This window comes from Tasmannia lanceolata, unplaced genomic scaffold (genome assembly GCF_043159265.1).
Source record: "Tasmannia lanceolata isolate RefF3 unplaced genomic scaffold, GAP_Taslan_0.1 ptg000005l, whole genome shotgun sequence".
In the NCBI taxonomy this organism is placed as follows: domain Eukaryota; kingdom Viridiplantae; phylum Streptophyta; class Magnoliopsida; order Canellales; family Winteraceae; genus Tasmannia; species Tasmannia lanceolata.
Genome location: NW_027518682.1, coordinates 1,920,321 through 1,947,311, shown reverse-complemented (window position 1 = coordinate 1,947,311; position 26,991 = coordinate 1,920,321). Strand labels below are relative to the sequence as shown.

Here is a 26,991-nt window from a genome sequence, read left to right as displayed (position 1 = left end):
GACTTTGTGTGATCTCTTGCATGTTTCCATTGAAATTTTAGTTTATATAGAATTAGCTCTTGCATTGCTAAGTATTCTTTTTTGATATTTTGAAGTCCATCTTCTTTGTCCATTATGGATTTCAAGGACTCATTTAAGAAATAGGATAACTTCGAGGAGTAGATTTGCATGTAAGAGTATAATACAAGGTTGCATTTTAGTTGAATTTAGATTTGGAAACTCTCTCTCTCTCTCTCTCTCTCTCTCTCTCTCTCTCTCTCTCTTGTGTGTGATCATAAACCTTCTCTTTGATGTCGGAGAGGGGATGCTCAACTAGGGGTGTAAATGGATATTCGGAAATTCGATTACCGTCCGCATCCGAATCCGTTTAAAGCGAATATTATCCGAATCTGTTTCAAGCGGATATTATCCGAATCCGTTTATGAGATATCCAGCTCTTAGCGGATGCGAATCTGGTAAATGGTATATCCGATCCGTTTAACATCCGAATCCGAGAAGTAAATCCTTTTTATTTATTATTAATAATATCATTAATATTTATTTTTAGTAGTGACACACTATCTTTTGTTTCTATAAGAAAAGTGAATATTCTTTTTAGAAAAATAAAAATAAAAATAAAAACAAAAATAGCCCAAACCCATTCCATCAGAATAAACCAAACCCATTCCATCATATACAAAAAAGAAGAAGGAAAAACCCAAAGACCACTACCAACACTATCATCCATCCACATCACCTCCCTCTCTCTCTCTCTCTCTCTTTGCCTTTGTTTTAAAAGGAAGAAGATGATCTTATATATTTTAGGGTTTGAGAGTTAATTTTGTGAAGAAAATGTAGAGGTCTAGTTTTAGGATTTGGAAAATTCATTCGAGTAAGTAGGAGAAAAAAGATAAAGTGCTGTAATAAAATGTTCGAATTTACCGGATAAACGGATACGGATAATATCCGAATTCGAACAATATCCTACGGATACGAATTCGGTAATAGATATTAAATATCCGTCGAATCCGAATCCGAATCTGAATTCAGATAATGTATACTGTAATCGAATTCGGATATAGCCATATCCACTCCAAATTCGATCCGTTTACACCCCTATGCTCAACCATGGTTTAAAATTTCAGTTTCAGTACCGGTTTCGGACCTAAAATTTTCAGTAGAAATCCGGTACAAAAAAAATGCCTATTTTTTTCAATATTAAATTTCGGCCGAAATTACCGAAATTTTGGTCAAATATTAAAATAATAATAAAAAACATGTTTTTTGGTTGATATTTCGGAAAAAAACGAAATTTCGCCCCGTTTCGGAAAAGTGACATTTCGAAATTTAAAACCATGCCCACAACCCAGTTTGTTGAGCCTCATTTTACCAAAAAAGCGTCTCTTGAAATATTGTTGCCTATTTTTCCTCTGGTTACTGCCACGAAGATATAGAGCCTCATTTTTCTCTTTGAACTATTCTATTGACAGTAACTTCCACGAAGATAGTTTGTATGCTTCTTTTGTAAGGGAATAATTTTGGGGGATTTTATTGTAGAAAACAACCAAAATACCCTCATCTTTCATTCGGAATTAGGGGAATTTTGGCTATTTTTTATGATATAGAGGTACTTTGGTAATTTTCTATGAGATAGGGGTATTTTTGTCATTTTCTATGAGGTATGGTTGCTCCCATTGCAGTGTGTGATGCACCTTTTCTGTTGGGCTCTTGCAACACCCTTCACGTTATTGTTCCACTACATAATTAATTCCTAAATAGTTAGTAAGGACATAGAACAAACAAAGAACAAAAATAATTCCAGGATAGAAAACAAAGTCTACAAACAAAAGATAAAACTAATTCATCACAAGCTACCCATGACAACAAACAATCCAGGACAAGGTCTTATTGAAAGTTAGATTATCCCACAATCAAAAAACACAAAAGATGTCAGAATTTGATTCGGTGTTGACACAAGATTGGAAATCGTTTGTCATGAACCCTCAAATAACTTCAAAGATGAAATTACACAAGAAAATATGAGGAAGCAATCACCATCAAACAAAAACAATCACACCTTGAAGCACTCAAATCAAACAAAAACAATCACAAAATTGGTAGAAGATTACGCGTACACGTTGCCAGAAATGTGAATCAAAGTATTTGAACCTACAAGTAGGGCCCATAAACTTTCCTTTATTTGGACATATTAGTGAGGCCCAAAACTCTCCCAAAATAATGGTAAAAAATAGAATGTTAAACTTTCAAGATTTTAAAACCACGTGGACTAATGCGCTACCTGAAAACCCCTGTAATTCTGAAGTTCTTGTGAGTCTATGCCCTTCTCTCTGCTTTCTTACTTCTTCCATACGAATTGGATGTAGGTGATTTGTCAAGTGTTTATAAAACTCAAAGACACTCTATTGAGTTTGCAGAATACTCAAGAGTATGGCTCCTATTCGTGTTTGAATCGAGTTTTAAGGTTGTTAAACTTTCTGATTTATTGCATAGTCAGATAGGATTCATGCAATAATATGGTGAAGCAATCAATTGGACTTAAATAAAAAAATATTTCGGAAAGGAACTGAGAAGACATCCAAAAAATAAGCACCTCTGTCTGTGAATCCGAAGCAACACAGCATACACAAAAGATGATCATGTGAACAGTGATAGGAATATAAAACAAAGCAATAACCTTTGGTGATCTCGACAAAAATATAAATGCTGACCTTGACAGGAGAGAAATTGCACTACCTCAGATCATTGCATGCCTGTTAGAACCATCAGCAGCCTCAAAGTCATCCCTATACAACTAAGTTATAGTTCTTATCTCTACTTAAGCAAAAATGATACTGCATAAGAATGCCTCCTAAGAAATATTTACAATAACAAATAGTTGAGACCTATAATAGTTCTCTTCCTTGACAAAACAAGTCGAGAGAAGAATTTGCATATTATGAATTCCGACTTTTACACGGCAGGGAAAATCATCAAATCTATACAACCATTGGTTTTGAAACAGAGTAATAACACATGCACAAAACCAGATTTTATACATGGTTCAGCTACGTGAAAGAAACAACTTTTTTACCATAGAAATGCAGTTGAAGAATTTCACCCACAACAAGACCTTGGGCGTCCACTCTTATTACTGGTGACTTAAGACAGTAGAGAAAATACTTTCCAGCCTGCAACAGTGGCTAACACAACACTTTTAAAGAAAAAGTACTCAAAATGGTATTCTTATAAAAACATGTTGAAGTTCAAAGTAAAAGCTTACAACATAATTGAACATACACATTTTATGACGGTATACGACAGAAAGAGGCTTTCCTCTTCTCTGAAGCCAAAATCAATACAATGCTCAAATGCTGAGTCTGCCCTCCAGATTCTTCCAGTCAATTAATAGAGTGCTCCGGGCATAAACCCCTGGAAAAGTTGAATTATACAAAAAAAAAAATGCTTATTTCATGATAGATTACAAATAATTATAATGCTAATGAACTGAATCCATGTGCTTTCCTTTTTATCAGTTGGAAAGCAAAATAGACTACACAATATAGTATTTTCTGGACAGTCAACTGCTCCAAGATGGCTTCATCTCGGATTTGGTTCATAAGAGATACCACCAACTTGCAAGTGCTTCACCATATTCTTCCAAGGCATCGGTTCAGTCCCTGTTTCAGACTTGGGCTGTAAATGTAGTAACACTCGGTGGGGCCTATTGTCTCTTGCTGTAATCGGGTTACTTATGCATTTAATAAATTTTGTTACCATTCAAAAAATAAAATTCGTGTGTTTGAAGGATGCTTCCCTTGGCTAGCTACCAATGACAGCCTACAGTTGTGCAAAAACAATTTCGTTCCATGTATCTGGAACACCAGGTAGACACCAGTGCAAGCAATCATGCACATTCTGTGTGCCTTTAAGGCTGTACCTGGATATGTGGCACTCGTCTCTCAGTTGTGACAGGGCAGTTATGTCCAAAAGCTTAACTCCCGTGCCCTCCACAGCACCCTCAGCATCAGGGTCACTAGATTTGTCTTGTAAAACCTGTCTCCCTCCAGCCAGTGGAGTGGTATTGTCACAGCTCCCCCCTGTATTCCAATCCCCATTGACGAAATGCCTAGGTGATATTGTCCTGAAGAAGGCTTTCAGCCGCGGATGCTTTGGAAGTTGCGAATCCAGCCACTTAACAACACTGTAAACAGTAAAATTTTTGGCACTTCCTATCGCTGCAAGTGCCCTATTGTTGTTGGGAATGCCACCGACATACATCACCCACCGATTTGCATTAAACTTCCCTCTGTTCCAATGATGTCCCGTATTTAAAACCAGAACATCAAACCTGTGAAGGTACCAGCTCAAGAATGTTGCCGGCCGATCAAGATGCATAGCATATTCAGTAGCTGGATTAGTAATGCTTAGGGGCTCCAATTCACAGAGGCTCGCGGACCAGTAATAGAGAATGGTAGTATTGGTGCTTGGGAATCTATAAGCCCAACCATCGGGTCGAACAGCACCACGAGCTTTGACAAGACCATACTTCCATCCAACATTCTCCACTTCCGGACTATCTTTCCCACCTGTGATCATACACATCAGTGACTGGAATTGCTGCCTGCCCAAGGAATCTCCTACGAAAGCAAGAGTTTTGTCCTGCATCCTGGAACCCATTGTCACTATCAGCACTAAACAACATTAAGATGATCCATGACATTAAGTGAGAAAACGGGAAATCATCAGTCCTTGCAAATAGGTTCATCACACCATCCCTTTGAACTGTAAGTGTATTAAATCAAGGTAAAAAATGTGCCTTTTCAAGAATATTGAGCCTTCAAACTCTGGCATTTCGCAATTGTCTGGCTGCCAACGGAATCCTTCATAGGAAAAATCAGGGCGTTGGGTCAATCTACAAGCCCACATCGAAGATAGCCACTGTTTACAACCAAAACCGGAATACAATGGCCGCCTGCTGTCTGCAACCCATTTTCCTTTGCCATAGTTACACCCTGCATTGACGATCAATCAAAAAACAATGGATGAAAATAAAACTTGGGACAAACCACCTTTCATGAATAACCTTAGGTTCCTGATTATGAGAACACAACAAATAGCACAAGTTATTCATTGAAAGAAGCTTGAGAAAACACACCACTAAGATACTCATTCAGCTGTAGTTGTAAATGAAACAGGTACTACGTTTTGGAAAATCTAACACTAAATTCATCAAATAACCCATATTTGCAAATGCAACAGACATAAAATAAGGATCAAAGCTACTGCAGAAAGAATTACCTTACCTTTTTTCTCCATAGGAAATGTTGTAAAATTCTCATCTTTTTTTGTTTCTTCATGGGAGATTGTGATTTCAGCACTTGCAGGTGAAGCATCAAATCTTTGTCTTGTTTCATTATTTTTCTTCTCTCTTACCTTGGGTGCATGTGACAAATCTTTCACATCATATCTTTGCCCCGTTTCATTATTTTTCTTCTCTCTTACCTTGGGTGCATGTGACAAATCTTTCACATCATATCTTTGCCCCGTTTCATTATTTTTCTTCTCTCTTACCTTGGGTGCATGTGACAAATCTTCTACTGGGTATGCATTTTTCTTTTTTGTTATCTCAGGTGCATGTGTCAAGTTTTTGTCAATGTATTTTTCTTTCTTTTCTCTTACACCGGGTATTGAGTAAGTCGGCGGGGTGCTGATGATAATTTCTGAACCAGTACAAGATAATACAAAGGCTTAAGATAAAAGAAAAATAGCATGGTCATCAAAATTGAAGACAACCATTGTAAGGCAAATTGGGACATGGACTTGAAGAGACAAACCTGGAGAAATGATCTTGAGCTGATTCTGCAGCGGCAACAATGTAGAGACAAATGGGGTTCTCTTCCATGCCCAAAATATAATTGTTGTACAAACAAGAACGATGAGTACAAGCAAGAATTGTTTACCTCTCAATCCATTAAAGATTCTTCCTTTCATTGACGTAAACACACAAAAAGAGTTGATCTACAACCGTGCTTTCTATCAAGAACTTCAAGAACAACCTCAGAACGTCGTGGACGTCATGTTTTTTACAGTTAAACTCTGTAGAAATTTTCAAACAACTGAGAAGTAAGCATAATTTTCTATGGAAAAGTATATTTTGAGGACGCCGATACATGTAGAAACATAATGCTATGAGAAAAATAATTTCATCTCTGTTCATGACAGCAACTTCTCTAGTTTACATCCATCACAAAAAATTATGTTTTACTCATGGTTTTAAATTTGGTCCGAAACCTTTCGTTTCTTCCGATTTCGGCTACTACTGAAACTAAATCAACTTGGTTTCAGAAAAATACAAGATTTCGTCCGAAACATGTAACTTGTGATACACACATATAAAGAAAATTTTCTATCAAAATGTCGACAATTCGATAGATACCCTAACAAAAATCAATTCCATCAGCGTAAAAGAGAAGAACAACGAGATTTCTGTAAGTTATTCCTAAAAACGACAAAAAATAGAAAGAAAAACCAGTGTTGAAGAATCCAACCTGGATTGCAGTCATGATTTTGCACCGATATGTTTCCGTGATTTTACAAAATTTGAGCGAAAATTTCGTACTGAAATCAAAATGTTTCCTTTTCACTGATGACCGAAACCAAAACTAAAATTTAAAACCTTGGTTCTACTCAGTTTCACTCTCACTCTTATGCTTCCGTGCCGTCACCCGTTAGAGTTTGAAAATTCAAGACAACAGTATATGAAATGGAACCTTGAAGGCCCAGAGTGGTGTTGTCATGGACAACAACAGAAGATGGTTAGAGTGTGACAATTCAGAATATAACAAAGCTACTTCGCTTGATGGAAAATTCCTTGAGGCACCAAGTTAGGAACTTGCTCAAATTAAACTAATCGATACTTATGAATCAAGGGCCTCTTTGGACGCCAACAAAAAGGGTCCTTAATTGCTAATAATACAACTCAACTCAACTAAGCCTTGGGGTCAGCTAATGAATCCTTTAGAAAATTTTCATGAAGAAGGTGAAAGGATCTACCCGGCTCAAATTGACTGAGTCTAATCCTGACACTAGTTGGGTTCGTGTACATGGATCCTTAATTGCAAATAATATATTTTTTAAAATTTATCTTATTTGCACATTGGACATTTATGGGAATTGAAATAATGAATAATGAATGAAAGTATACCTTTGTGATGAGGATAGCAACGCAAAAGGGTGATTTGAGATCTGGACAAATAGAGGAAAAGTAGCCTCGATTACTAACCTCTTCACTCTCCTATTTTTCTAAACAAACAAATGAGGGAGAGAGAGAGAGAGAGAGAGAGCAGTAGTAAAAGTACCCTGTCCGAGTTAAAAATAAACAGGCTGAAATTAAAGGAGATAAATAGAGGTCATTTAGGAAAGGCGTGAGCGATGTCCTCCAATTTAAAAAGTTTTGAGTCTTATGAGGAGAGCTGCTACGAAGGATTGTGTGGTTTAGAAACGTCTAACCAGTAGAAAGATTTCGAGCTTCCTCTCTCTTCTCTCTCTGTCTTTACATGAGGCGTTCACATGGTGCATTCTTACTGTTCCAGTGGTGGGGGGCCACACTTATAGATGGTCAAAGCGGGTCCACATGGTGCATTTTGACTGTTCTATGAATATGGAGACCGACAGTAAAGCTAGCAGGAGGTGCAATGAGAATGTGGCATGTGTTAAAAAATTACTTTTTTAACGTCACTTTTGCCTAGCATTACTATTTTTAAAATTGATGAGAAAATTAATGAAAACCCACTTGGAGCCTGGTTGTCATGGCAATCTACTGGACCCTAAACTTTTTTAGCCACTGAATCAATCCTAAAACCTACCTTTGGGTCCCATATGTGACATTGGAATCTAGATCGTTCATCTCGGAACATCATCAGGCAATCCATACAGCATCTTCATATAATAAACGACAACAGAAATCAACGGTTTAGCTTCGGAATCCTGAACAAAAATCAACTCATGAGTTGTACACGGCGTGTAGACGCCGTATAGGCCAAAAAAAAGTACTGGCCCTGTTGGGAAAGTTGCCTTATTTCCCACCACTCGGTGGGAAGGCAAAAAAGCGTTGATAGAAACTCCTTCGTATAGGTTTTCCAAAAACTCATTATAATACTTGTATATTGTTTTCTCATATTAGAAGATCGTGTTTCTCCTTGTTGTTCATCTTGTGGCTTGTTTGTTATTTTTCTTTTCCGTTTAATTTGTGCACAATTGGATTGGATTTGATTGCCGGTAGATTAATCGATAACATGATCCAAACCGTCCATTTGTTGGGCCACAACATATATAGGATGCACATGTAATTTATTTTTATCTGATGGTCATATCGACGATCTATAGAGGTTTCTACAGTGTGCAGTCCATCTATGGATCATAGGGTTAGGATCATCCCATGGAATGATTTCTGGGGCACAACCTATTTACCCTGTGGCTCAACAAATGGACGGTTTGGATCATCCCATGAAATGGGCCGTATGTACTTTAAGAAAAAAAACTGGAGCATACAGTACAACACCATATAAAATCTCCCAAAACTCAATGCTTAGATATTTTAGCCAAATCAATTAAATTTTAAGGGTTTTATTGTCATTTTATTCATCGAATCCCAGCTTTAAAGTTTAAATTGCCTTTAAACTTGCGTGCTTAACAAGTAAACATCCTGACCTATTTTTCCTTTTAAAAAAAAGGGGGTTGGTTTTCAACGCGTATACGCCATACATCAAAAGTCTTCTCCATTTGCCAACCCTAAGCAATTTTTTTTTTTTTTTGATAGGTACGCTGGGGTTAGGCAGACCCCGTCCAGATATATTAGAAGAAAAAAGGAATTACAATGAGAAAGACAAACCCACCTAGACAAGGGGGCAACACAGCACGAACAAAATAGGCTCAAAAGGGCAACAAGAGAGAAAACATAAACAAAACCAACATGGGTCAGAAACAAACAAATTAACATCCATCGGTGAAGGAAACCCAAAGGAGAGGATCTCCACATCAGAGCCGGCACACGCCCTTTAGATGAAACTGTGGGAACCCCTAAACATTCATGTTAGAAGGCAGTAAAAATTAACGATTCAGAAAGTAGAAAGCCAAAGGAATGGAGATCTTCTAGACTGGTTTGCATCGTGGCCCAGCATAAGAAATAAAACAATCTGATAAGGGTGGCAATACCAACAATCATTCTGATAATTCCTTCATTCATTGGAGCCAAATAGAAGTGCAGCTCTGGTATTTCAACTAGGCTAGAGCCATTTTACATTTTAAATGCTTCTGTTATGTGGGAAAGGTATAGGAATCAGTTTGGTGTACAAACAATATAGAAAACAGAAAAAGGGAAGAAGTTTGCTATACAACCCTTGCCCAACTGAGTTACTACTCTGAGAATAGACGGTTCCAGTTCAAATTCAACCCTGAAAGACAAGTACACTTCTCTAAAGAATCTTGGCCTCAATTTCCTCAAGACTAAGCCCCTTTGTTTCTGGTATAAAGAAGAATATGAAAAGGAGAGACACTACAGCTATCACTCCAAATACACCAAAAAGAATTCCAGCTCCAAGTAATTCCTGCAATCACGGTAAAACAAATATAGATATTATTTTCTGTGATAAAGGCAATAAAATAGAAATGGCGGGAAAATACAAAGGCAGAGAAATAATAAGACACAAGTAGCCGTAAAAACAAATAGTTTAGCTGTGATCTGTCAATCTAGTATAATATAGAAACACGATCCGACGTGTATATCTTGATCTGCCAGTATGCTAATATACCAGTGTTACCTATAAAGTAACACTCTTAACTTTCACGAGCCAGAACCTAGAATAAAGACGAATTGAAAACTTTCTAATGCTACTACTGAAACAATCTGTTCGGTTGTGCACCTGGTTGCCTCGTATAGTGGTGAATTAGAACTGAAGTACTCAACTGGTGCAATAGCAGTGAAGTAGTCTCCTCTCAGAGTAGTGGTAACTGGTTAGTGTTTGGTTGTCAAGTAGAGTAGTTTCCTAGTGTGGAGAGAGAGGGATGATAAATCCCAAGACTCCACTAGCAAAAAACCAACTTTTTCCAAGTCGTTTGGAGGGGAACAAAAGTCATGGGCAGACAAGGGAAAGACAGGGCAAGTAGTCCCCTAGTAGTTCGAATAAAAACATGCAACCAAACACCACTAATATAAGTAAACTCTATAAATTATGCAACCAAACAGACCTGATTCCTGAATTTCAGAACTAGTCAAGAGGCCATCGGAAAATATATCTTCCTTTTGAAAAGCCGTTACTACCAAGAGAACAAGGCAAATTGACGTTAAAAATGTATGGTTATCTCTGCTATCTATGAAGCAAAAGTAAACCAAAGGCATGCGAAAATTTTACGATTATATTAAATACAGAGGGAGAAGCAAATCTGGAGTTCTCCAAACTAACCAAACATATCAAAAAGTTCATTAAATAAAATTTCCCATTCAAAAAAAGTTTATTAAATAAAATAAAAGTATAGAAGCAAATATAGTACACTGTAAGTACATTCCAAATACCATCAAGCCCCAAAAGAGAGGATTTCTGCTAAAATTTCCAAGGATCTTTCAAGTTTTCAATATTTCATCTATAACACTTTTTAGGTGGGCTAATTAAAATCGATTTCCTAAGTTGGGGGTGGAAGGTGGCCAACTGACCCTCTCTTTCTCTCTCTAACATTAATTCTTTTTGTGCTTCTCTAAAAACTATAACACCACATCCTACCCCATGCATCCTTGAAAACTGTAAATGGCCCACGCCTGCCACCCTGGCCCACCCCACCCCACCCTCTCTGGTGGGTAAAAACGGAAAACTCTCTGTAAGAGGTTTTTGAAACATTGTGCATCCAAATAAGCATGTGGAGTTAAGTCTAGATACATAATTCATCACATTTTCTGCAATCATGATGGTGATAAAATGACCCAATTACTAATGATGGCATGTACATACAATATGACAGTTGGTACACTGCAAAAAGATTGCTGGAAGAGGGAAAATATTAAAGAGAGATACCCGTAGTGGTGAGAAAGCAAAGGTCACTACTGCATTTGCCCCAAAATTCAAAAGCACCGCAATACTTAGTCCCCTCCCTCTAATGCGTAAAGGAAAAATCTCTGAGATCATAAGCCAACCAATGGGGCCGAACGATAACTGCAAAATCAGTCCAATAAGCCACTTGTAATCGATACACCAATACGGCATTATGCATTTATTACATGTAGAAGGAGACAGATTGCAAACTAAGCAATATGAAACAATCATGGCACAAAGGAGAAAACTAAAAGTGGCATAGTTCTACAAGAGCTAATACTCAGGTTTCATTCGTCAGCATCTTAGACAAACTGAAAAGGAGAAATTCTCCGCCTTTTTCCATGTCTAATTTAAGTTTGAAAATCACCTCGGCTCCACTTTATGTGGCAAATGCATTCATCAAAACTTTAATTATTTATTCTTTATGCCTTTTCTACCTCTAAGTCAGACTTTTAAATTTCCACTGAAACCAACACGAAATGACTGAATTTTTTCTATTTCTATCCCTACTAAAACAGAAACACACATCAAAACTTACATCGTAAGTGTATATTATATTATTCCAATCAAAACTTGGAAACATGCTAGTTTCAATTGAAAATTTCAGTGAATATCCTATGAAATTACGAAAATGTACAGAAACATCTGCAAATGAATAGAAATTTAAGATTAAACATCAGGGAATACTAAAAACTATTTATTTTATTTAAAAATAACAGATTGACTTCGTGTATTAAAAACATTTTAAAAAATTATATATAATATTTAAAAATTATAAAAATTAGAATAGTCAAGAAAATTGCAGAAATAACACATTTCATACTATTGTAGTATACTATATTTTATAATATCACAACTAATTTTTTGTACTTTTAAAAAAACTAAAAAATCAATAAACTTTTAGAAAAACTAACAAAATCAAGGCATGCACAGATTTAGCCATCCCTTGTTATACATAAAACTTATGTCGTATTTTCACATTAATTTCAATTTTTGTTATGATTTTTAGTAAAAAAAATTAAAAGTAAAAATATATTTATTTTCCATTTAGTGTACTGGTGGTATACTATACCAGTACGTCTTACATAATTATAATCATACGAAATGCATGTGAAATGTGATGTACCTATTGTGTATAAATATGTAAATGAATTACATGTGAAATGTGGTATGTTCTAAATAATCAGAAAAGTGTGGTTGTGCATGTCACTAGGTGTTTGATTTTGTTAAACCATTATGAGCAGTTTTCTTGGTTATTCTAGAATTTATTGAAGTTTCATCCTAAATGTCAATCATTTGCATATGTTCCCATACATTAATTTGATCTAACATGATTTCCACCAAAATTTCCATCCGAAACTGACATGTTTATGAAAGGACTGAACACATGCCGAAACTAAAACCTAAAACCTTGCTCTATGTTTCAGTGAATTGAAAGGCAGCAACTTTTGCAAAGAACGCATCGAAGAGAGGAAGATGTAAAAAAATCTACAAAATTCGGAAGATAAGGAGCTCAGTTTCATGGGACTACATTGATTCCCCTAGTGGCAACTGATGGAATCAACTAGGTGCAGACTACAGTGGTGTTACAGAAGTTATGACAGATATTGGACTAAACCTGAACAAAGCAAGAAACATATTACACATAACAGTTCGACATTTAGTAAGCCAATGTTTCAATGTCTAAGTGGAACCAACAAGATGTAATTCAATAATGAAAAAGGCAGCCATTTTTCAGAATAAAATATGATGTGGTGGCAGAAAGCTGTCCTAATTAACGAGAACAGCCTTGGCCCATCACGCACTTGGGGTGATCCAGTCCATCCATCTAGTGAGCCTTAAAATTTAGGAATCCTAATCACCCAATTTGACTGTTGCATCATAAATTTTGAAGCTTTCTAATCTAATTTCAGACAATAGCATAGAAATGGAACCCAAAGCTGGTGGTGAATAGAATTCTGTCTTATGTATCTTTTTTCCCATCATGGTTCAAGTGGCAGTTGAAGTCTTAGTGGCCCTCATTGTTTTCCTCCATTTCCTATCATCGTCTTCACCGCTTCCGATAATGGTATCTTTGACCGCCTAGAAGCAAGGGGGTGGCAAGGCTAATACCATTGCGTAGGAAAGTTAAAGTGTGAGTGATAACATTAAAAAGACTTATCCTTTGAGGAGAAAATATGGTGGACCCAAAAAATACAAGAAAAGAGCACGCTGAGCAAAATCAAATGTGGTGGGATCAATATCTTACAAGTAAATGAGGTTTAAATTTCTAAAAGTTAAATCACAATTGAGGAGAATTGCATGTAAAGAAAATAACTACAAAGCAAATAATAAAGGAACAAAGAGAAAACTTTTGAATACCTGATAACATCCGACATACAACAACAGAGCAACTACAGCCATGGCAGGAACATCATCTAGAAAAGTGTAATATCCCGCCAGTAGAAACAGAGAAATTACCTGCCATAAGCACAACTTACATCTTCACATAATGGGATAGGAACCTTTAGTCTAAAATTTCTTACAAGATTTAAATATCAGAACAAAAATACTGCAGAAAGTTTGTGCTACAGTTGAGGCAGGCAGGACTGAAGCCTGGTGCCTCCATGTCTGAATCCAAAGAAGTTGGAGTAACAACTGAAATGTCTTACCAGCTAAATGTTGGATTGGCGGTTTCAATCTTTCATGCATTCCAAAAGGCATTAGTAGATTCCTACAAAGCAAAAAAATGACTTACCATACCGCTAACACCTCCGAGTAGTAGAGGTCTCCTGCCAAGTCTGTCAACTACAGTAACGGCTACTCCAGTCATAACCAGCTACAAAAAAAATGTATCAGACCCTTGCAATGCAAAATGAAGCATTAGTTTCTATTCTATATGAATCAGAGTTCAAATACTCGAATACTCAGATTTAGTAGTTGCTAAAGTTAATCAGAACCAAACCATTCAAAAAAAAAAAAGTTAATCAGAACCAAGCACCAAAAATGTATATACTGAGCCAATCTTTTGTATCTTCAGAACAGTTTGTTTTATGAAAAGTGGGAACAAAGAACCTTTTTTTTTTTTCCCTATTTTCCAAGCTATGCTTTCCATTGTTTCAGAGTTCTGACTGGTTTTTCCACCAACTACACAAAGCTTCTGATTTGTTTGAAAAAAAAATCATCCAAGTTGAACTTGGATATTGAGAGATTGATTTCCATGCCAACTTTCAGTTTTTTAACATTGAGTTCTGTTCTCAAACTTGAAATATGTGTTATTCATATGATATGCAGGATCAACAAAAGTGAAGCATTCCATGGAACATGCTAGATGATTATGTAAATGAAATATGTTATTTATTTTGTGATACTGAACATAGAGAAATAATTGTAGAAGCGAAAAATAATAATAATGAAACAGTTTGGCAGATAGGAAAAAAAGAGAATTGTTACGGGAAAAAAAGAGAATTGTTACAAGTCTGAGTGGAAAGAAGCATTCTCTTGGAATTGCTTTTCAGATGCCAAGTGGCCAATAATTCGATCTAGAACCATAGATAACCTTCTTTTCAGTTTGTATCAGCATTTGACCTATGGAAGGGCTGGAAGGAGGTGTGCTCAAGTGTAGAAAGAAGACCATCGATTGTTCAAGAGTGGGCGGCTCCAACGTCTAGGTTGCTTAAACTTAATTTTGATGGCTCTAGTATGGCACCCCAGCACGGTAGGCATATGAGGTGTTTTAAGAAACCCTAGTGACGATGTTATTTGGGCCTTCTCAGGTCCTATTGGGATTGCAGATGCAAGCGAGGCAGATATTAGAGCAGTCCATAAGGTAATAAAGAGTTTGAATGATGAATGGTTGGATAAGGTGATAGTCGAGGGAGATTCTAAGAAAGTCATTCGGTGGCTAAGTGGATCGGTAGTTCCTCCTTGGAGATTCGCTCAATACTTTGACGAGATTCAAGACCGGGTGGAAGGGTCGTCAATCATTTTCAAACACTGCAGAAGATCCGCTAACAGTGTAGCAGATAGACTCGCTAGAGTCAGCGCGGAAAAGCTGGAGTTGGAGATGTTTGATTTCCTCCCCCCTTGATCCTTTCTTTTCCTTTTGTTCTTTTTGTATTTTTTTTCCTTCTCTGCAGTCTTCCACTTGTACTTTCTGGTTGACCTCCTCAGACTCCCTTTTTTCATATTGAATGAAATTGCAACCATTCAAAAAAAAAATCATAGATAACATGCAATCGGTAAAAGTTGTATAGAAACGAAAGGGACCTGAATTTAGTGTCGTCTGCTGCATATTGGGACTGCTTACTTGCTATAAGGAATGTTTGCAGATCTAAGGTGAACCTTTGCATAATTTAGCTGTTTGTCTAGCAGTAAACAACTATGAGACTCGGGCGACTACTTGATAAGGATTATAGCATGAACAGATCTAAACAAAACATTTGCTACAAAAGTTTCTCTCCCGAGTATATGCATGTGTGTATACATAATTACATATAACTCTTCAATGGGAAATGCCTAGTTCCCAGGTTGGGAAACGAAGTTGGGAAGCGAAACATGAAACATAATGCTCTGTTCTCTTGTTTTATTTCCCTCGGTTTTCCGCGGAAATACCGGTTTTTTCCGCAAAAACCTTGCTTTTGGGTGTTTTGTTAGTTTCCGTAGAAACTTTTTACTATTATGTGGAAGACAAAAAAGAATGTGTAAAATGACTTTCCGCGACTTTGCTCGAGGTTATTTTCCGAGCCCTAATATCGGAAAGCCCTCGTTTCTGTCAAGTTTCCCCGACTAAGAGTACAGTTTTGTTGAGAGAGAAAAAAACGCGAGTTCTCTACCATTCGTCGTCTTCAACCTCAGGATCCCGTCACCACCATTCGTCGCCGTCTCCACCCTCTCAACCTTCAAACCAGGTAACTCTCTCTCTCTCTCTCTCTCTCTCTCTCTCTCTCTCTCTCTCTCTCTCTCTCTCGATTTTTTTCCTTTTTTCAGTGGTTTTTTTTTACTTTTGTGCTAAAAAAATAGGTCGAAAGGGGTTTCTATGGTTTGTTCTTTGTTGGGATTTCTGTACAATGCATCTTGTGGGGTTTATTTTGGTGTTTTTGTGGTACAGAGTTTTGTGATTGAAACCCTATTTCGTTTCCTTGAAATAGGGTTTTTCGAAATGGAAAGGGACTCAGATTTTTGTGATTGAAATTGGTTAGGATTTTTCCAACAAGGGTTTGTTTGGATTTTTTATTTTGGTGAGGGGTGTGCCTGATTCCTTTATTTTGGTGATGGGTATGTTTGATTCTGTACAGTTGGTGATGGATATGTTTGATTTTGTACAACACATCTTGGTGGGGTTTTATTGGTGTTTTTGTAGTATAGATTTTTGTGATTGAGACCCTAATTTATTTATGTGAAATAGGGTTTTTGTGATTGAAACCTGAAATGGAAAGGGACTCAGATTTTTGTGATTGAAACCCGAAATGGAATTTCCATAAAGGGTTTGTTTGGATTTTGCCAACAATGGTTTGTTTGGATTTTTTATTTGATTCTTGTATGTTTGTTTGCCTTTGATTCTGACCATAATGTATATCTCTAATAAATACAATGTGTTTTGATCTTGGGTTGTTTCAGTTATTTGGATGTGAGCCATTTATCAGTTTAATTGTTATTGTTATTCCTCTTATGTGTTACAAGCCCCTTTCCATGTTGTGTCTGGGGCTTGTTTTAATTGTTATTATTATTCCTCTTATGTGTTACAAGCCCCTTTTCATGTCGTGTCTGGGGCTTGTTTTAATTGTTATTATTATTCCTCTTATGTGTTACAAGCCCCTTTCCATGTCGTGTTTGGGGCTTGTTTTAATTGTTATTGTTATTCATTTTTATGTGTTACAAGCCCATTTCCATGTCTTGTTTGGGGCTTGTAACACATTGTTATTGGTATTACTTGTTATGTGTTGCAGTTGGTAATCCTGAAGTGATGGGTTTTGTTATGTCTTGGAACAATGTGGGTTTTTTTTTTTGGATTCAACAACCAAGAGGATTTCTATTTCCAATGAATTGGGCACAGCATATGTTACGGTACGTATGTTTATGTAGTATTTTATGTTTTGTTCTCATACAAAATGATGATTCTTACATCTGTACTTCTTTATTCTTCCATGCAGTGTAATCCTGAAGTGATGGAAATTTTGACACGGTGACATGATTTGTTTGAGGAATCCCTAATTGTTTTTTGGGATGATTATGCAACTGGGCAGTGGACCTATTCACTAGGATCAGTACGTATGTAGTTATTATGGCAATTCTATGTTGTTGGTTGCCAAATTTATTTCTTGCCAAGTCTATCTTGGCAACTCTATGTAGTTAAATCCGTATAGGTGCGGCTCTTTGGCTTAAAGTCTTTGGTATGCTCCCCAAAGACGAGAGTTCGAATCCCCTGGGCTTACCCGATACACGTGGTTTATGGGTGATTGAGCACATCCGGAGGGAATTAGTCCCACTCTACAAAGTGGGGGTGGGGACACCCTACGTCATCAAAAAAAAAAAAAAAAACTCTATGTAGTTATCTTCGCTAGTCTATGTTTGTGACAATTTTGATTGGCATTGTTATTTTTCATCTTTTTTTTGTGATAGTCTTCCTATTTTGACATGCAAATTAAAAACCATATGTTGGACCATAGTTACCAAGGTGGGAAACGGAACGGGAAACGCATGAAAAAAAATACAGGGGAAACGAGAAACGAGCAACAATAGAAAATCGTACGAGAAACGTCTTAGGAAATGATGTGGTTTTTCCAAAATAATCTTCATAAGTTCCACACATGTTTCCTACACGTTTCATGTGCGTTTTCTACGAGTGTTGCATACGTTTATCACGCATTTACACATTATTTACATAAGTTTTCCATATGTTTCCCAAGTGTTTCAGAAACATTTCTCTAATTTTGTATCATATTTTGGAAATGTTTCCGAAATGTGTTTCCCTCATTTTAAGGACCCAACCACGAGAAATGTGTATTAGGGGAAACGGGTTTCCCACCTGCCCAAGGAGTTTCCGGCAACTATGTGTTGGACCCAGTTATTTTGGACTAGGTTCTATACGGGCATCATTCTGCATGTTAGTTTGTCACAGTTTCTGTTTAACAGGTTTCTATTGAGTTACCCTGCAACTAAACAAATATTTCTGTAGTTTCTATTAGTTTCTGTCAGCTTTCTGTGCAAAAGAATTGCTCATCTGCTGTTAGGTTTCTTTTCCTTTCCTTTCTGCCACGTCAGTTTTCTTCCCTTTCTTTTCTTTTCCTTTCGTTTCCCGACGATTGAACAGAGCATAAGGAAACGCGGAGGAAAACAAAAGGGGAAACGTGAAACGTGGAAACAATAGAAAATCATACGAGAAACACATTACAGACAATTCAGAAACAATAAAAAAACGTCAAGAGAAACACCTATGAAATACAAGAAAAACATGAGAGAAATATATGAGAGGAATGCACCTAACCTTTAATAATTTTTATTAAAATTAGAGGCATCCATGGATGATTTATATACATTCCTTAGATAACTTATTTTTTAATAGAATTTTTTACTTATTTCTATTTTTATTACTATATGTACTATCGTTTTCCTTTTTAATATGTATTTCACAAATTTTTGGTGTGATTTCAGCAAAATGATTCCCGTATGTTTCACACATGTTTCCTACACATTTCACATATGTTTCATGTGTGCATGTGTTTCACATACATTTTCCACGTGTTTCCCATATGTTTCTCATGTGTTTTGTATAAGTTTCCCATATATTTCCCACGCGTTTCCCATACATTTTGGAAACCTTTCTCCTATTTTTTTCATGTTTCAGAAACATTTCCGAAACGTGTTTCTGGGGAAATGTGATTCCCACCTGCCCAAGGTGTTTTCGACAACTATGAGGAAATGCATTTTGAATAATAACCATATCCAACAGACTCTTGACCTAATTAAAAAATCGTGTATTAAAATAATGTCAGACTTTAAGGTAAGGAAAACTAAGATCACGTAACAAAGCATATCTCCAGCAAGCACCAAACTTTTGATACTAAATAGGCCAAACTTACCAAGAGAAAGAAAGAGCCATTTCTATCAACTATACAAGTAATTCATAACATGTTTCAGATATTAACAGAAAGCTTCATACAAGTGTTCCATTTGCATTCCATAAAGGCATCAGTAAATTTATTTAAAAAATTAAAAAAAATAGAACTACTCCTATGGTAAAATTCTTTTGTCCCAAAAATAAAGCTACCTTCAGTAAACCAAGAAGAATCGAGACTCGTGTAGCATCAGATGCAGCAGAAAACCCTGCACTCTGTCAACCGAATTGTGTAAAGATGAATCCACACACTGTCTTATGTTAACATGATCATTAAATTTAAGTATTGTCAGCATTACAAAAGAATCCATCAGATGTCCATCGATTACCTCAAGAATTGTTGCAGCATAATACAGTACACTTGGTTGCCCTGTGATCTGTCAAGCATGCAAGTAATATGTCATAGACAAAAAGTTACGACATTCAACATGATTGACTAAAATGGAAAAAAAGGAACTACCACTTGTCGACATGGATTTAAATTTCGGTTTCGGTTTCGGTTTCGGCCTTGGCTGAATCCGAAATTTCAGATTAAAAGTTAAATTTAAAAATTTTGGTCCCAACCGAAATCTGAAATTTCGGTATTTCGAACGAAGTTTAAAACCAAACTAGTAACTGCCCGCAATATTTAGATGTTCAAGGTAACAACAGTACCTGCTGAAATACAACCAATCCCCCACCAATCGTAAGGGCTTTCAAGCATTTTCCTTGAAAAACCTCGAAAAATGAAGGTTCCTTCTCCTGATCACCGTAAGAAAGCTCATCCAATATTTCATCTACTTGTTCTGAAATTGAATCATCCATTGCTCGACCTCTTAGCCGGCAGAGGCAACGTATTGCATATTGTCTTACATCCTGCTGCACATTGTCACTTCCCCGAATAGCACATAGAAGCAGCCAACGAGGTGATGGTGGCAACCACCACATTCCAATCCCCATAATCACTGCGATGGGTACACTAGTTCCATACATATACCGCCATCCAGAAACAAGACTGACATAAACACTGCTGGCCGTATAACCTAACTGCATGGCAGGCCCAAGGTATCTCTGTCTCTAAGTTCCATAATTTACAAGAAGCCCAAAATTATCATTAAAATGCTTGAAACACTTACAAGCATTCCGAGAACTATAAAGAACTCTTTAAGGGAGATAAGTCTGCCTCGTATTTGACATGGAGCAGTCTCAGCAATGTACATTGGAGCAGCATGCATGGCCTGAAAAGGTAATGAGGCCAAAATTAAAGGTTTGGGTAACATAGCTGCTGGATATCGTTTTACAGTGTCCACATTGAGAAAACAGACATTATTGACCCTGTCTGTGCTGGAGGAATATGCATTCACATCATTTAGACAAAAATTATCTTCTTCCCCTCATCTTCATCAGATAAAAATAATATTCCTACCTTGATGTATAACATCAAATTTATGTCATGCTATATTCATACTACAACAATTGTTCAAGACTTTCATTGTCATAACACAGCAATGTTGATTTACTTGTCAAGAACAGAAAAAGCATCCATAGCAAAAAGATATTTACATCCTAGCAATAAACAAAAGATTAGGGGACAGATGTAACAGTCATATACTTCCATATCCAAGGGTTTAGAGTTCATCACTTTATTGTTCAGTTTTCACAAAGCTCCACTGTTTGGCTACATGTGTTCCAATATGACTGCTAGCTACAGCAGTCATGATCAAGTAAATGATTGGAGCGCATAAATGCCAAAGTTAGGTCTAATTCAACGTAAACAAGTTGTTTATCAAGGTTCCTTCTCAAATATAACCATCCTGTATATAAGCCAAATATTATACCAAGCACACAAGTTCATACAACGCCGTACAGTACATCAACACACAGATGCTTTTATAATATGTAAAACACAAACTAAATAATGTAGAACTGCATATTGTGCATGCTAAGGTACCTATTACATTATAGAATACACTTCCAATATTATATTATCTGTTGTCAATATGTAGCAATCTTTTACATTAGCACTGACACAACTACATGTGCATAGTGCGTCTGAGAGTTCTTATTTTCAATGACTGAAGCATGAAATAGCCAATACCAGTCATGTGCTCCATACCCTATATTTTATAAGTCACTAACACAAACTTATGTGGGATGCTTACGCACGGATGTCGTGAAAATTTCTTAAACCATTGATTATAAATAAATTTAAATGAACCTTAAGTGCCAGTTTTATGTAATCTCAAACACTGCATATTGTACGAAGAACAGTACCATCATCAATATTTTCTTGCCAAATAGATGCATGATTCGGTTATTAGAGATTCTCTCTTACTAGTAGAATATCCTGTCTTTTACATTGTAAATAAAATATTCATTAACCATTGAAATCCATTAGATTGTTATCAAATTTTTCTTTCTACAAGATTACACAATTCAGTAGAAGGCTATGAAATATTGAGAGAGAGGGAAACTGGAGATGTGCAACAGGCACTTTGTTGATGAAACCAAAATACGAATATATCAAAACGAAGATATAGAAGATTCTGACAACCGAAGGGGGGTAATGCAAATTACCAATCCAATACCTATACCAAATACAACGCGTCCAACCACCATAACTGGGAAATTGGGTGCAAGTGCCGTTATAAGAGCCCCAGTAAAATATAGCACAGAGGAAAGAATTAACTCCCTTCGCCTTCCTTCAATCAAACTTTTATCGTTAAGATTCCATAAGAAACTGCTTACAATATCACGAATTATAAATTAAAAGCTAGCAAAGTTAAGGAAGAACAAAACCATTCAAAAAAGTCAAGGAAGAACAAACCTAAAAAGTCAGCCACAGTAAATGCCAATGCAGAGCCAATCAGGGCACCATATAGTGAACCACTGACCTACAAACCATTTTTCACAATCAAAATTTACAAAAAGAAACAGATACTTGAAGATACAAAAATATTACAAATTCCCATGATCCATTGAGACAATAAATCTTCAGCAATTAAAAGCATTCTAATAAAATATCAACTCACCACAAGCCCAACTTCCACAGAAGATAAGTTGTACCAAGTTGTTCCACTTAATGTGGATGACTGCAAAAAAATAGAGGAACTACAATTCTTAAAATACAACATGAAGTACAAATAAGTATTACTAGAATTTCAGATTCAAAGTTGTTGAATAATGTTGTAGGGTAGTTTAGTCATTACTTAGAGTATTAGGGGTATTATTGTTATTGTACATTGAATGCCTTATTTGGCCCTATATATATACATCATTTAAATGAGGAGCTCCCTGTTGGAGACTCTCCATCTCTTCACTCCTCTTCTTCCTCTCTTCTCTAACCCTAGCCCATTTCTAACATGGTATCAGAGCCAATGGGCTGATACCTCAAGAAGGAAAGACGAAGAGTCTATCTCACTCCACGCAATCGTCTCTTTCTCTCGTAGCTCTCTCGTATCCCGTTTTCCTCTCTTTATCTCCCTATAGTTTCTCCTCAGATCTTCCCTAAGATCTCTCTCCCCTACCGTCTCTCTTGTATTTCTCTGTTTTTGTTTCAAACCCCTAAAATCTCTCTCGGTATTTTCCGTGTCGTCGTTTCTCACTCAGCAAACCCATTTTTCTCGGCCGTATTTACTCTCTCTCTCTCTCTCTCTCTCGTTTGGGTTGCCGTATGGTGTGTTGTCTTCTTGTCCTTCATTCTCATCTTTGATTTTCTCCCTCTATATTTGTTGTATTTCATGTCTTTTGTCTTCCTCTCTAAGGTGCCCACCAAGTGTTCGGTGAAATGACCAAAGAGATTTGGTGCCTTGGGCGTCTTCTTTTCGTTTCAAGTTGAAGGCCTTCGGCTTCAACTTGAGGAGTGTCGTCTAGTGTTGTCAACTCTTTCTTTACATTGTCTGCTGTTGTCTTCTATGTCTTCTATGTAGTTCTTCAAGGTGCACACCAAGTGTTTGCTCAAATGTCTAAGAGAGGTGTAGTGTTTATTTATATTTATTTATACAAAGGAAGATTGATTACAGAATAATCTTTAACCATTTGATCTAAGCACTTGAGCAATAATTTGTTATAATTTTCTAACATCGGCAAAAGAAATCCATCATCCAATAGACGATTAGTGCCGCCTTGAAATGCCTATGTTATTTTCTTTACCACACAAAAAGTATGAGTTGTATGCTAGAAACCATACCTCTAAAGAGATGGTAGCGCCAGATGTAGCACCAATGTCATAGCCATACAATAATCCTCCTAAAGCTGGGAACAAAAACCTAAAGTTCAACCAATTACAAATTATGTTATGAATTTATACCTAAATACACAAAGGAGGATGATATAAAGAGAAGAGTACTATTATTATAATATAGGATCACATATATCATATCCCATATTCAAATAATATATTGTTCCATAAGGGTGATAAAGAGAAAAGATAGAAATCACGAGCAACATTTGTAAGTTATGGAGTCAATTTTTGGATGCTCGATGGTCAGAGCCAGAGCAATAAACTTGAAGATATGCAATCCATAGGATTTACAAGATGATGTTCAACACTTCAACTAACAGAAAATAATATAATCTCCTTCTTCAAGAGAAAAAAACAGAGATACAGAGTGAATTTACTAACGGCAAAATCGCTGCACTGGCAGAATATTCCTCGTAAGAACGAACCCTACTAATGAGAGGCTCTCTTGTATTGTCAATTTCTTCTGAAGAATTCTTCGCCGTCTAATCAATTAAGAAAAATTGAAGAGGAAAAACCGAAATTCAGAAAGAAGAAACATAGGAACCGATCAACAATCAATCTTAAACACGAATAAACAAGAAAAAAACGAGAATTCAAACAAAATGAAGCTGGAATTCAGAATAAAATCACGTACATCCTTCCTTCCGAAAAAAGAAAGCTTAGGTTCTTCTGGATCGATTGCCTCTGACGCCATTTTCCGATCTGAAACAGAGCACAACAGCTATCCGAATCTCTTACGAGTAGAAATCTAGGGTTTTGTAAGGTTTGGATTTTTAAGGTTTTCTGAAAGTTGGGAGGTGACAAGAGAAAAATCTCTCAAGGTTGGCATATGTACAGGTAGCTGTAGTAAATGGGATTTTAAAGAAATTTAACGAAATGAAAGGAGGCGAATTTCAAGAGAATTTCATTTCGAGTCGAGAAGACTATTTTGGGAAATGATGTATCCGCCCCTTTTTATCACCAAGAACACCCCTTGTCAGTGTATCAATGACTAAAGAGTGGCTGTTGTACTTATGTCAGAAGAATTTAATGCCACTGATTGCGACAAACACTTACATGGGGTGGTCCTGCTGACCAAAAGGGGCGGATATATCACTTCGCCTGTGTTTTTTGGTAGGTAAGTCGAGAAGACTTCATTGCCCATGAAAGTAAGAAAATTAAGACAACAGCGAGCGACTGACATGGCAGTTTGAAAGCCGCACCTTCGTGGGTTAATAGAAATATCTAAAGAACGCCTGGTGGGTAGTACGCTTCTGGACGGTAGCGCGTGCTACGCACCTTGTGTGTGTCTAATCAGCATGATCCATCGTTCGGTATAGTATAAACAAAAAACAAAGGGGAATGATATCAAAACGACCGTGTTTTGATGATCCCACTCCTCACTTTATTAAAAAGTACGGTATGGGTCGCACCATAGGATGATCCAAACCGTCCATTAGATTGACCACAGCCTAAATAAGTTGTGCCCTAAAAATCATTTCTATAGGTTGATCCTAACCCTCCGATCTATAGAGGGACTGAATTTTAGAGGATTAGGATCAACCTATGGAAATGATATTTGGGGCACAGCCTATTTAGGTTGTGGCCCATCTAATGGACGGTTTGGATCATCCTATAGTGCGGGTCATATCGTACTTTTTAATGATGTGAGGAATGCCATCATCAAAATAAGGTAGTGGTGATATCATTTCCCAAAACAAAATAGAAATAGTATTGGCAATGATACTCGCACTCGCATGTTAGGATAATTACGCTTATCACTCTATCAATCACTTTTCTAATTGGTTGTTATTAGCATTTAGAGAAGAGGAAAGTGTTCCTGAGCTCAAGCTCAAATAAGCTTATCTGAGCTCGAGCTCAAAAACTCATTCTGGCCCACATATTTTGGGTGATCCAAAGCATTCATTTGAAAGGCCCTTATATGGATAGGGTGGTCATTGGATGGATGGTGAGAAAAGAAATCATCACTAGTCTCTATTCATTCCCACAAATCCGACGATAAGAAAAGTCCAATGAGAGTGAATTTTGATGGACGATCCATTCATAGTGATCAGTGAGCCTAATAGATAAATGATTTAGATCATTGAAAGAGTACACGGTTGTACTTCAACCCTCCTTGGAAAAAAATGGGCATCTTTCTAGAAGCGTCGCTATATTTCTTATTTGCAAACGGGGCATTAAGGACTCTTTGGAACCCATTAACTATATCATTTCATAAACTATGATAACTAATAATTGAAAATAATTGTATTTAATTAACTTCAAAGTTATATGAAAAAATGATTTTTAGGGGTATCCAAATAGCCCCTTAATTAGCATTGATAAATGAGGAAAGTGCTGCTGAGCTCAAGCTCATATAAGCTTATATGAGCTCAAGCTCAAAAACTCATGCTGGTCCACATTTTTGGGGTAATCCAAAGCATTCATTTGGATAGGGTGCCTACAAAAAATCAAGTCTATAGGATTATCATAAGCCTTCCATTTGTAGAGGGAAGAAATGGGTAGATCTGTGGAGAAACAGTATCTGCCCATTTTTTCCTCCACTTTTGAATGGGTTAGGATAATCCTATGGACTTGATTTTTGGTACAAACCCAATCCATGTATAACGGCCATTCAAATAATTGCTTTGGATCACCTCGAAAATGTAGGCTCACATGAGTTTTTGACCCTCGAGCTCAGATAAGCTATCTGAGGCTATCTGAGGTCAAGCTGAGAAACACTTTCCTGTTGATAAATAGGCTTATAACTTTGATATTGAATAAAAAAACCAAAAATATCATGCTAGGAAATCTAGTTTTCTTATAATAATATAAAAAAAATCTATATTAAGCAGAAATGAGCTTTATTTCTGCATTATTTGCTTCACAACCTAGTTTTTTCTATCAAACAATAATAAAATAAATACAAAAAATCAATTAAATATCAAGCACAAATGGAACCTTTTTTCTTCTTCTTTGAAATGGAGAAATAGAACCTGTGTTATATCATGAAAATCTATATTACTTCACCCTTTCAATCTCTCCTAGATCCATTTGAACAGTTCCCCTCATAAATTCACTACTATTCTCCATCCCATGTACCGGCGACGCCACCTCGCTCACATCCTCCGACACATGACCGGCGGCGACGGCCCCACCAAAATTACTAATATTTCCAAAAATCAAAATCACAATCCCGGCAACAACAGAGCAAAATGCGACGCCGAACGTCGTTCGAACGTTGCCGGGAAATGCCGATGCAACCGCAAATCCGGCACATGCGCCAAATGCCTTCACCCACGCGAACCAAACCGAGAAGGTACCTTCATTTCCCGGCGGAGAACAATCTAATAGCAATACCCGGCCAAAAGCATGCAAGACACCCGCAGCCGTGCTCTGGACGACCGCGGCCATGAGAATGTGTTCTCTGTGCCATTTATCGTACCGGAAAAAGAATCCCACACCCGATACCGCCGCCGATAAGAGGAATCCGAGCAATTGCATTTGCACGGCGTCGGCACGGATAAGTAGCTGCAATGGGTGCAATAGGGGGAGAGAAAATAATGGGAACACGAAATAAATTAGCCATGAACATAGCAAAAAGATAGGTTTTAGGCATAATTCGCCGACAATGT

At 36.9% G+C, this 26,991-nt stretch overlaps 2 protein-coding genes across 2 annotated transcripts; both read right to left on the bottom strand.

Moving 5' to 3' along the window:
• Positions 1 to 3,191: 3,191 nt before the first annotated feature.
• LOC143877044 (protein trichome birefringence-like 14) lies at positions 3,192 to 7,538 on the bottom strand. The gene is made up of 6 exons (XM_077378766.1): positions 7,338 to 7,538; positions 7,184 to 7,224; positions 5,814 to 6,075; positions 5,283 to 5,699; positions 4,796 to 4,991; positions 3,192 to 4,645 (listed from the first exon to the last, which is right to left on the bottom strand). Exons 3-6 carry the CDS (start codon positions 5,968 to 5,970, stop codon positions 3,817 to 3,819), a joined length of 1,599 nt encoding a protein of 532 aa, XP_077234881.1. The 5' UTR covers positions 5,971 to 6,075; positions 7,184 to 7,224; positions 7,338 to 7,538; the 3' UTR covers positions 3,192 to 3,816.
• A 1,621-nt stretch (positions 7,539 to 9,159) lies between these two features.
• On the bottom strand, positions 9,160 to 24,502 carry LOC143877042 (D-xylose-proton symporter-like 2). The gene is made up of 15 exons (XM_077378763.1): positions 24,264 to 24,502; positions 24,012 to 24,174; positions 23,759 to 23,859; positions 23,324 to 23,402; positions 22,167 to 22,226; positions 21,962 to 22,028; positions 21,712 to 21,836; positions 20,271 to 20,372; positions 19,810 to 20,181; positions 19,485 to 19,532; positions 19,309 to 19,371; positions 13,798 to 13,878; positions 13,422 to 13,520; positions 11,043 to 11,180; positions 9,160 to 9,584 (listed from the first exon to the last, which is right to left on the bottom strand). Exons 2-15 carry the CDS (start codon positions 24,069 to 24,071, stop codon positions 9,453 to 9,455), a joined length of 1,527 nt encoding a protein of 508 aa, XP_077234878.1. The 5' UTR covers positions 24,072 to 24,174; positions 24,264 to 24,502; the 3' UTR covers positions 9,160 to 9,452.
• Positions 24,503 to 26,991: the final 2,489 nt, after the last annotated feature.

Excerpts from the sequence above, each read along its gene's own strand:
- LOC143877042 (XM_077378763.1), bottom strand. The coding sequence starts at position 24,071 with ATGGCGTCAGAGGCAATCGATCCAGAAGAACCTAAGCTTTCTTTTTTC. Across the intron at positions 22,227-23,323 it reads GCGCTACCATCTCTTTAGAG|TCATCCACATTAAGTGGAAC; the intron begins GTATGGTTTCTA and ends ATTTTTTTGCAG. Across the intron at positions 13,521-13,797 it reads TCGGAGGTGTTAGCGGTATG|GTAATTTCTCTGTTTCTACT; the intron begins GTAAGTCATTTT and ends TGCTTATGGCAG.
- LOC143877044 (XM_077378766.1), bottom strand. The coding sequence starts at position 5,970 with ATGAAAGGAAGAATCTTTAATGGATTGAGAGGTAAACAATTCTTGCTT. Across the intron at positions 5,700-5,813 it reads GCTCAAGATCATTTCTCCAG|AAATTATCATCAGCACCCCG; the intron begins GTTTGTCTCTTC and ends GTACTGGTTCAG. Across the intron at positions 4,646-4,795 it reads GGCTCAATATTCTTGAAAAG|GATGCAGGACAAAACTCTTG; the intron begins GCACATTTTTTA and ends AATGGGTTCCAG.